General features: G+C 39.4%; 1 protein-coding gene across 2 annotated transcripts in view; it reads right to left on the reverse strand.

The window, feature by feature from the left end:
• cds1 (CDP-diacylglycerol synthase (phosphatidate cytidylyltransferase) 1) overlaps positions 1–12,188 on the reverse strand; it is a 72,340-nt gene that overhangs the window by 36,864 nt on the left and 23,288 nt on the right. For both annotated transcript variants that reach the window (XM_052010258.1, XM_052010260.1), the window contains one exon: positions 6,844–6,940. In XM_052010258.1, coding sequence (XP_051866218.1) covers positions 6,844–6,940 — 97 coding nt within the window. The remainder of the gene's footprint in view (positions 1–6,843; positions 6,941–12,188) is intronic.

Raw genomic sequence — 12,188 nt, forward strand, 5'->3', positions numbered from 1 at the left:
TGACTATTTCAGAAACTTCAATTCCACTCAACTCCTCAGCAAACAAGCAGCATGCAGCAGGATCTAGACAACATTCATACATGGGCCAATTAATAGCAACTAACATTCATACCACTAAAGCAGCAGGTACTGTCCATCTACAAAAAAAATAATTTTACTACCCTTGACATTCAACAGCCTTCCCATCACCAAGACCGCCCACTGTCAATATCTTTGGGGTGGGGGGGGGTGTCACCATTGACCAGGAACACAAATGGACCAACCATATACATGATGTGACTACAAGAGTAGGTCAGAGGCTAGGTACCCTATGGCAAGTGACTCACCTCCCGACACCCCATGAACTTTTCCACTATCTACAAGGAATAAATTAGGAGTTTGATGAAATACTCTCCACCAGCACGGAAGAGTGCAACATCAACTCTCAACACTATCCAAGACAAAGTATTCCACTTGTCTGGCACCCTATCAGCCACCTTAAAACCTTCATTCCCTCCACCTCTGGCCGACAGTGGCTGCAGTGTGCACCATTTACAAAAGCACACTGTGGTCACTTGTCCAGGATACTCTGACAGTACCCCTCAAACATTAAGCCTCTACCACCAAGAACAACAAAGGCAGCAGTTGCATGGAAACTCACCACCTGCTGATTTCCTTCTATGTCACACATCACCCTAACCTGGAAATAAATCACTGGTCTTTTGTTATCATTGGGCACTTGCTACCCAAAAGACACACTAGAAGGACTTTAGCATTTCAAGGCAGTGGCACACCACCATCTTCTCAAGAGCATTATAGGGATGGAAAATAAATGCTCCCTTGCCAGCATGCCCACATCCCAAAAATGAAAAAAAAACATAATTGTTCAAGTAGATAATGATCATCCCTTGAACCACTACAATGTCTAGTAAAGGTTTTTCCACAGTGCTATTGGCTAGGTAGATCTTGCATTCTAACCTGTTTGAAGGAATGGCACTTATAGTCTATCTAGCGATGGTGTGCAATTTGGAGAGAAACTTGCAGGCACACCCATGCACCTTCAATACCCACATATTATAAAAACAGAATTCCAACACTAAAAAAGATTGAGGGTAAACTTTCATCGCTTGTGGTAATGGAGCTGACCCAAAGTCAACACAATTGCCTAGAAACTGGGTTGTCCTTATGCAATTGTATTTTTAAAGATTTTGGGCTGAATCATGAATGAGCAGTTTCCAAAATTCACGCCAGTATTTCTATAGAACATGCATTTTTGGCATTTCCAGCTAAAACTGTGGCACGTGTTGGCTCTGGAAAAACAAATGCCCTTGCACAGTGAAAAGATAGCTGCAAAAAATAGCACGTTGAGCTTTAACGATCGACTCCATCCACTGACGTGCATGTCTCCAGTTGGCTATACTTCAATATCAGCCTCAAAACTTGAGATTGCCTCAACTTTGGGCGAGGTGCAAAACCACTTTTCACATTCCTTTACAGCAAGTTAATAATTAATGATGTGCTACACAAACTAGAACTGCAAACCAAGTACAACTGAAGACCCAAAGGAAGAGAAGGTCAGCTCATGGCTATGTACTCTATCACACTATTAACAGCTCTCCAAAAAGCAATGTATCTGGAGATTAAGTATTTCTAAATCAGTGGTGACAGAAATCTGTAACCCAGTTACACACCCATGCCCTTTCAGTTCTGCCTATAGAAGTCGACCAAAGTCATTACCATGCTGAAGTTTCTAACCTCTGCATATTCCAGTCATTAGTAACTGATGTGTGCTGTATAACCCAATTTGCAACATCTAGAATATTAGGGAACTCGCATAGCAGGATTTTTCCTTGAGCATAAAGAATCACACTGGGATTTGCAAAGATTGTGGGCTTCCTGAAGGTTCAGGGGGTTGTTGGTTCACTCACATGATGGCTCAGGCATCCCTTCAGAACCCAGAGTTCCACACAAATCGCAAAGCCCTCTACTCCCCGAACTAATTGTTGACCACAAGATGGAATTTTGTGAAGTCAATGCGCATGTTTAGGGAGTTCGCCAATGCATAGGGTCTTAGGCATCCTGCATTGCTTGCCATATTTCAGCTGCTGATCTTCATGGAAAGCAGAAATCTTAGGGACAAGGGCAATCTTTTCGCTTGCGCCTCTCACTGCTTTCCATAGTCTGGCAACTGCAGCTAGCATCATTACAATAGTCAGGGGGCCACCTGCAGCCTACTGCAAAATGCCACTAGGGTCCTCAATGAGATTCCAGTTGCTACACTGACAAGGCCTAGCAGAAGGGGGAGGACGAAGAGGAGGAGGAGGAGGAGGTGGAGAGACAAAAGAGAGCCAAAGCAGGGAAAGAGGAATCAGTAGACAGTGACAAATGGCAACTGCCCCAACCTCACTGAAAACCCTCTCTGAACATAACTCATGAAGTGAGGTCAACATATTCAAAGAGTTAATAAAATGAAGTGACTGGTTACCCTCACACTACCTACCATTGGTACTGTCCAGACAGTTAATTGTGACTTACACTGTACATTTCAACTGCAGTAAACAGGAAATGGAGTTCACTTCTGAAAGCTTTAATATTTGCCTGCATTGAAACACAGAACAAGTTTGCACATAGCTGTCCATCACCGCTAACTTCTACTGAGGGAGACAGCATTCCTTAGCTATCTATGCAGCAGTCACCTAAAAGGAATCAAGGATGACTTATAGAACATAAAACTCTACAGCACAGTACAGGCCCTTCGGCCCACAATGTTGCGCCGACATTTTGTCCTGCTTGAAAGGAGTCTCACCTCAAATAGGTAGTCATTCCCAATGGTTCAAAGGAAGAGCTTCATCAGCCACAGCTATGCTCATGAGAATTTCTCAGCAAATACAATTTGTTCTGCACAACTAAATAGCTTAATTGAGTACCCTTACATCAGTGTACTGTGATTGAAGTCTCTGCATTCCAGACAGAAATAATACCCATACAGTTTCCAAACTCAATATCAGACATCCCTGGAAAGCTTCAAATCTGTGATTTTCAACAATCATAGACTCAGCAGTTGTAATGTCATTATATTTAAGCAGCCATCATGGTGTAGTACCAAATCCAGAGGAAATTGGTTATGTGGGTACTCCAGAATGCCCCTCTGCAAGTCATATGCAACGCATGTTGCTGAGAAGGGGAAAGCCAATAAGCAAAATGGCAGCCAGAGAAATAGTCTACCTAGCTGAATGGTATTAAGTGTTAAAGTCAACTTTGAACTGTACCTTACTTTTGCTACATTGAAACAAATGAGAGAGTACTGACCCTGACATACAATTTAAGATCATGGAATTCCTTTCAGCACGAGTCCCAGGTGCAGGAAATCCTGCTTCTGGTGATCATCCGTGGCCTTCTTCTGCTCCCTACATTTCACCCCTGCCCTGCCACAAAAGGACTTGACTCTTGCAATTCCACCACAATCAACCAAAACATTGAGGTTACAATCCAACATCCACACTTACAATCATTTATAATAAGACAGCAGCTCACATATACTGTAAGCAATGCTGAAGCGTATTGTAGTGTCCATTAACCAGTTCAGGAACAGGCGAGCTAGAGTGCCAAATCAAATTAACAATGATCAGGATCTGCACATTCACTAGGTCTGCATATGATACTCCAGCTGTGCCCTGACCATTAGGTTATACTTCCCTGCTCTTATATTCTGTGCCCCAACTAATGAAGACACATTAACCATCCAAAGTCAACAGTGCTTACTCAAACTTCACAAATATTTTCACAAACATCTCCATCAAATACCACATCTGACCTACACCAACATTAACATGTGTGGGTTAACCAGACCATGAAAATTTAATGCTCCTATTTAGAAGCAATCTGATTTTTAGGCAAACTATTCAAAATGGCACATCACAAAGTCATTACACAATTAGCTTTCACGGATCAAAATACAAACTGCTGGGGTAACTCAATGGGTCAGGCAGCAATGGTGGAGGAAAAAGTATGGTCAACATTTTGGGTCATACCAGGAGAATAGCCAGTAAAAAGGAGAAAGAGGGAGGGGCAAGGCAGGGCCAGTAAGTGATAGGTGGACCTAGGAGTGAGCAATGATGGGCAGATGGAGCCAGGTAGGGGAGGGTGAAGGGTGGAATTGGGAGACAGAGGCCGGGGTAGGGGGTGGTGGTGATAGATGGAAACAGATAAGGGGGCAAACAAAAAGGGCAGTAGGAGCCAGGTGGGGGGGTGGGAGGGTGAAGGTCGAGACAGAGGCTGGAGGGTGATAGTGAAGGCACAATAGGTGCAAGTAGTAGAACGAGACAAAAGAAGCTTGATGGGTCACAGGCAATTCACAGGATTAACAAAACAATGCAGAGTCACACAAGGAGATATCAGGAGAGGTAAACAAAAGCTTTATCATACAGTCAGGTTTTAAGTATGTTTTTAACGTTGAATTGTTTTAGGGAGGAAATTCCAGAATTTATAATGTTGACCAAGACACAGACAGCAATGGTGAAGTATTAGATTCACGTATGATCATGACACTAATTAGAGTCCAGGCAACTTGCAAGGTTAAAGAACTGGAAGAAATTACACAGAGAAAGTGGAATGAGATCAATGACAAATTTGAAACCAGAGTATAGATTTTAAAATCAAGATGTAGCTTAACCAGGAGCAAATGCAGTCAGCAGGTCCATTAAGTGATAGTTCTTGCCAAGCCTTGTTCAACTAAAATAACGAGCAGAGTTTAACCCAAGACAGTCAATCTTACAGAGAATAGGATGAGGTTGTCTAGCCATGAATGCATAGCAGTAGTTACCCCTAAAGCCAACAAAGCCAGGAAGAGGATTTTAGCAGATGAGTTGAGACAAGGGCAAAATAGGCAATCTTAATTATGGCATGGATGCAAGGTCTAAAAATCAATCCGGGGTCAAATATAAATCAAGATTGTGAACTGTTTTATTCAATTTCAGACAGTTGCCAAAGAGGAATATAAACCATGGCCAGAGAATAGATCAAATGACAGGCACCAAAAACAATCTGTACAGTTTTCCCAATTTCTGGCACATTTAATCACAAATAGATGGAGAAACAAAGTAGGAAACAGTGCTTAAATTTTGAGCAAAATGGAAGACAATTTTTTTCCCCTACAATGAAGGGAATTGGAAAAGGTTGTACAATTAGTGAAAGATGGTAACAATACTATAAACCGAGCTTTGTCCCTGCACCATTTGCAACTGAAATTCAATTACAGTAACATTTCATCATCTGTTATCTGAGGCACTTCATAACCTCTCGCAACGATTTTGATTACCTAATTAAGTCTTTTGGAGCACCTCACCATACACTATTTAACAAGGAACATGAACACAATGAATTATATATAGGAATAAGCCAGTCAGCCCCTCAAGCCTATTCTTTCTTTCAAAAGGAGAACCGCTCATCTGATTGCAACCTCAACCCCATATTCCCATCGTAACCTTTCACCCCTCACTTATCAAGAATCCATCTACCTCTGCCTTAAAAAGTATTCAAAGACTTCTCTTCCACTGCCCTTTGAGGAAGACCATTCCAAAGACTCAAAATCTTTAGAGAAAATATTTCACCTCATCTTAAATAAGCGACCTTTCAAGAAAAAACTATTGACCCTTAATTCTACATTCTCCAAATGCACCATGTCAAGTCCAATCAAGTCTACTTTCACTCTTCCAAACTCCAGTAAACACAAGCACAGTCTGTGCAACTTCTACACAAAACAACCCCCCAATTCTAGGTTTGGTCTACTAAAGCTTCTCTTAACTGCTTCCAATACATTAACATCTATGCTTAAAGAACCAATACCACACATAATACTCCAGATATGATCTCACCAATGTCTCATACAACTGAAGCAGAAACTCCCTGCTCCCTCCAAATGCAGGTTGGGTGATCGCTTTATGCAGCATCTGCATTCAGTTCACAGAAATGACCCCAACCTTCTGGTTGCTTCCCATTTTAATTCTTTGTTCCTCAAACTTGTGTTGGGCCATCCAACAACACTTAATCTTCCATCTGGACACATTGTGGCCTTCCAAAGTCAGTACTGAATTCTCCAACTTTAAGCAATTTTCTCTGCCATTTTCTCCTGTCATCTATCCATATTTTTGGCTCATTTCTTTCTTTCCGTACATATAGGCTGGTCACATCTCACACGTCATTTAATACAGAAGCAAAATCCATTTCTAACTGGCACATTAACTCAATTGGTTTCACCCTACTGGAGATATTCCCTTATGCTCATTCTTTCTGTGCTACTGAAAAATTAAGGTGCCTCCTCTCTTTGCCAGTTCAGATGATGGGTCTTGGATGTGAAATGTTAACCATGTTTCTATTTCTGCAGATGTTGCCTGACCTGTTTCCAGCATTTTCTGTCTTTATTTCAGATTTCCAGCATCTGCAGGTTTTTCCCTGAAAGTCAATTCAATTATTCACAATAAACTATAACATTTTGTTAGCTATCATACTTTCTTGCTATAGCTGCATATGAGCCTTCTGATAATCATACAGTAGGACACCTAGGTCCCCATACGTCTCAGAGCTCTGCAATACATCCCCATTTAGATTATATGGACAATAGATGTTTTGGACTTATGGACCTTTAATCAGAGTTCCAACGCAAGATCATCAACCTGAAACATTAACTCTTTGTCCCTCCATAGATGCTGCCTGACATGCTGAGTATCTCCAGCATTTTATGTTTTTATTTCAGATTTATAGTACCTGCAGTTTCTTTTCTGTTCAAGCACAACATTTCCCTTCAATTAAAAATATTTACAATTTCTATCAAGAGAAATAACATCTTTCCAAAGTTAATTTACTAACCACAAGCATGAGTACAATAGGTCCCAAGTAGATGATTAGAAAGAAAAATGAAATCATGGCGAGTGACAAGATCCCTCGAATCCACCAGTTCTTCCATCTGCAAAACAAAACATGATCAATGACTTAAATGAATAATTGAATTGAAATAGGCCGAACAAAAGTAAAAAGAAATCTTGCACAATGTTCTTACAAGTTTCTACTTTGCAGTAAAGTCTGCCTCAAAGTATAAAAGCATAATTCCATTTAAAAATGTACAAAAGCATAATGTCATAAAAAAACTATTCAAGTTATGGAAACTAACTTCACTGGAAAGCTTCACTGTCCATGTAGCAGAGAGCCTCATTCTGCAACAATACTCAGAGGCTTATCAATGGAATATTACCTTTTGTTTTCTATAACCTTCACTCTGGGATAGTAATTACAATCAAACTACCCATATTCACTGGCAGTACACCATGAAACTGACGATAAAATCTCTGTTATAGTTTACATGGAAATTCTAGTTTGCAGACTTCTTCTATGCCGTCAATGGAGCAGACATGAGCTTAAGCTACTTACAAACCAGTCCTGCCCAAAAATCTTACTCAATGTTACTCGAGGTCTGAATGAGGTGCATGGTCCAAGGGAGTTTTTGTCACAGCTGCCTCAGCAAACAAAATGGTGCTTAAAAACAAAACTAATTTCATGCTTATATATTCTATTTTCTTCACAACATTTAAAAAGGAATTTTAAAGTTAAACAAAAAGATATTTGTGCCTCACCTGATATGTTTGTTTCCATCTTAAACACAGTAGCACATTTTAAACATTAATCAGAAACTACTTTTCTTTCAGACTTGATTGCAATAATTCTTTAACGTAACCGGCTACTCAGCCAGCTTGACATCATCATTGAGCATTAAGAGTCCAATTGAGCTAACGCCCAGCAGCAGAAAGCATTGGAAAACAGTAAGTCTTCACCGTGGACATCATTACGTCTTTAAAGAGAGCTTTTTTTTAAGGCAAGTGTTATTGCTTCACTTCAGAATTGGTGGTCAGCATTTCTGCAGACAGAACCTAAAATCCCACTTCTTTAAAAACAACTTAATCAACACAAAATAATGCACTTAAAAAATATGTACAACTAATGTATACTTTTTAAAATATACTTGCACTTATTCAAACTGAATTCAACCCACTACTTTTTAAAGGCTTTGCTTTCTCCATTTCATTATTACTTTGCAGATATGCTTGGGTCTTTTAAATAGTTAAATACAGCTCAAAGAATTCTGAAGTTTGTCAAGCATGATCACTACTTTTGAAATTTGTGTTGGCTGCTTCCAATGTTTATCTAGATATGTTTATTTTATTCCTAAGAACTTAACATTTTCCTTAACAAAGATAAGCTACTCATTTTACAACTGTTTAAAAATAGGCACTGCAATAGTCACTCTCTAGTACAACTAAAAACTAAATCTTTTTTTGTCATAGCATAAATGATAGAGTAATCATACAGGAATTTACCTCCACAAACTGGTTTTGTAATTCTTGCATATTTAGTGTGTTCACTATGTAACAATAGGCATACTTTCTGATGCTGGTTTGAAGGGGAGAGCAAGTAAAACTTGTCTTCTGTCACAGCAGGGTGGAGATATTACTTTAATAACACATTAAGTAATGACAGCACTGCTGTACATGCACACTGGAGTGAGCCTGACATGTATACATGGGCTCTCTTCGTCATTAAAAAGCCAATTAAGTACAAGAACAAGTATGAAAGAAGCTTGTGTACATGCCTTCTGAAATTTGCTTACACTTAAAATTCAAGTATGGCCTGTACTTCCAATATTAATACCTGGAGAGGATTAGCACCATACCTTGGCTGAACTCTTTACCTAAACTAAGTAGTATTAGCACTGCACCTTGTATGAAATCTGTGGCCTGCCCAGTGAGGAAAGAAACCAATTCACAATGAACAAAGTACTTCGACATGCTGCAAGCCTGCAGGCTGACCGAATCATATTATATGTTACAGGTAAAATTGTTTAAGTATTTGCCCCATCACTGCCTGACAGTGCCAATAGAATACCTCATAAACCACACTGGGCAGTGTCATTCAATGCAAACATTTTAGCAATGTATGCAGCTTTGAAGCATCCCACACATTCTCCATTAAGAACTTAAGATTCTTTACGAATTATACCTGGGCTGTGCTAACCCATAACTAAAAAGGTATGAATTTCAGTCGATAAGAAATGCAAGCAAATGACAATTGATGCCAGGTAATTAAAATTTTAAAATCACACTGAATGATTTTTGTTAACTGAAGGTTATAAGGGATATGGGGGAAAAGCAGTCATACTGAAGGACAGAACAGTTTTAAGGAGCAGATGGCCTTCTGCTATTCTGATGTTTCCTATGACTTAAGAAATTTCTTAAACCATAAACGTGAACAGATTTTCCGTGACTGACCAGGGAAGAGCCTAAACTTAAACAATAGCTATTGATACCACCTTGAAGACCAATGAGGCATGCTGACACAGCTATTTAAATAGGCTATTTAAAAAATACACTACAGTACAGATCATATTCAAGATGAACACAAGCAATAGAAAATGACCTACAATGAAGACTGGGTGATTTCTTCAGCAAATTCCAAGTGCAAAAATCAATCCTCACCATTACTGCAATGCAGTCTCAGGCATGATTGACAGGCTAAATTCCTCAAGTAATTCTGGCCAGTTATGCTGGTGTGACCATACCTTGTACAATCAGTTTTAAAATTCTCAAACCAAAGGCAACATTTGCAGATTTTTCAGCTCCTCATTGCATATATTTCTTGAAAGTCTGAGAGAAATGTATATCATTTATAAAATAAAGGGGCATAGATAGGATAGACAGTCAAAATCTTTTTCCAAGGGTAGAAATATCAAATACTAGAGGGTATAGCTTTAAGGTGAGAGGGGGAAAAGAGGATGTACAGGGCAAGTTTTTTTTTGAAAAAGTCGTGGGTGCCTGGAATGCACTGGCAGGGATTGTAGTGAAGCAGATACAATTGTGGCGTTCAAAAGGCTTTTAGATAGGCACATGAATGTGCAGGGAATGGAGGGATATGGATCATGTGCAAGCAGAAGGGATTAGATTAATTTGGCATCATGCTTGGCACAGATATCATGGGCCGAAGGGCCTGTTCCTGTTCTGTATTGTTCTATGTTCTATTAGGGTCACGAAGGCCAGAGAGATACAACAGAAAAAAAAAAATCACCATAAACACCTTGATTACAAGCATTGCCAGGAGAGATCTAAAACTTTTTTTTTGATGTAGTTTGTCTGCCGTCTGGGAGCAACTGGAAAAAAAATCATTTTATCCCTGTAATCCTAAGCCACACTGCATACATTAATTGACCATTTAACAAAAGACCATTGCCCCCACACCTGGTGACCAATTATTCTTTTTTTTAAAGCTTCAATAACTTAAAAAAAAAATCCTGCATCTATTACATACCCATGCTATGTGGAGCATTTTCCCAACCCTTACTTTTCCATATATGGAAGGACAAATTAATGAAAAGGCAAAATGAACACCTACTTTTTACTGTAACTTAATTGAACTTGAAAATAGTTCTGTTCGGAGCAATAATATTATCGAGGAGTTAAATTAAATGAATTAATGATGAATAGTGGAAATGAATCCAGGTTCAACTATTGTAATGTGCCACCCAATAAAAACGTAATTGCACCAAATGTCAGGTGCATAACAGATGGTAACACGCGTATCTTTGAGTTTAAAGTTATCGGGTTAAGTACCATTCCAAAGATTTGAACACAAAAGACATCCAAACTCAGCTCTGATGATGGCTTGTTAATGAAACATTAAACTGAGGCCCCATCTGCCATGAGGTGGATGCAAGAGATCCCATGGCACTGTTTAAGGAGAAGAATAATCCCCAGTGTCCTGGGCCTTATGTATCCCTCAATCAACACCACAAAAATAGAGCTATTTGTGGGAGCTTACTATGCACAAATTGACTGTCATATGTCCTACATTACAGCAACGACTACACTTCCAAAGAGCATCATTGACTGCAAAACACCTGGTAGTGAGTTCAATCCACAAAGAGGTGTTTATAGAAATACCAGTCTTGGTTAAAACTTGTTCTGGTAATTTTTTTTGTGCTTAGTATGAAAAGATGTCAGTACACGTCAGCTGTCAGAAGCAGGAATGGAGCACATTTACATGCCTCATATAATTACCTGTCCAAATGGAGAAGTTTATGGTGGAATTGTGAAGTGAGAAAAGTATGCCATTATTGTCAGCATTAAGTGCTCACAGAATAAAAATAAGTTGCTAATCAAAACAAAATCCTCATTTTCTCAACATCAGTCAACTTCAGACATGTTTTTTTTCCATTTCCTATATCCACTACACTTAGTTTATCCAAGTAAATTTTGTTATTTATTAATTTACAAGGAGATTATTTTGTGCTGTGGTCAGCATTCATCAAGAGCTGGGTTACTTTTGTTCAACATTTTTTTAATTAATAAAATTAAAACAAGTCAAAGGTATTTCAGAGACACCACAGAGAATTATGAAGCAAAGCCAATTAGTTCCATCAAACTTTAGTTATCACATAGTCATAGCCTCGGTGCACAGGAACATGCCCTTCAGTCCACTGAGTCCAGGACCACCATCAGGCACCCATTTTGCAATAATCCCATTTTACTTTCCCCACATTCTCAACAACTCCCTTCAAATTCTACTACTCACCTACACTTTAGGGGCAATTTATAGGGCTCAATTAACCCATCAAACCACACGTCTTTAGCAAGGATGTGAAAGGAAACTAGAATGAATAGGGGGAGGAAGCAGCTCAAGCAGTCACAGGGAGAACGTACAAACTCCACATAGACAGCAGCAGAGGTTAGTATCCAACCCGGGTTGCTGGAGCTGTGAGACAGCAGCTCTACTAGCTGCGCCAGTGTTGCCTGACAATATCAGAAATAAAAGCTAAAAGGGGGAGAACGGTTGAGAATGTTAAAGTAGGATACTGGAAAGGAAGAACAAATATGGCAACATCCGCACTTAAAAAGGGGAAGAAAAATGCCAAATTCAGAGAAGCACTGACCAAAGTGGTATCATACAAGGGGAGGCTGGGGGCTACAGCTGAGTGGAATTGTCTTTGAGATCACTAGCTCCTTCTGATTTTCTGTCAGAGATGAAAACAGATGTTTGAGAGTGAATTGTTCAACTTTCCTTTCATTGCGCTGAATACCTTTGTCTTGGTAATCATAATGGAGATGATTATAAACTCAACACAAATATCATTGAATTATTTGCATAATTCCCCATCTTCCAAGTTCCCAATT

This window comes from Pristis pectinata, chromosome 2, assembly GCF_009764475.1.
Source record: "Pristis pectinata isolate sPriPec2 chromosome 2, sPriPec2.1.pri, whole genome shotgun sequence".
Lineage (NCBI taxonomy): Eukaryota > Metazoa > Chordata > Chondrichthyes > Rhinopristiformes > Pristidae > Pristis > Pristis pectinata.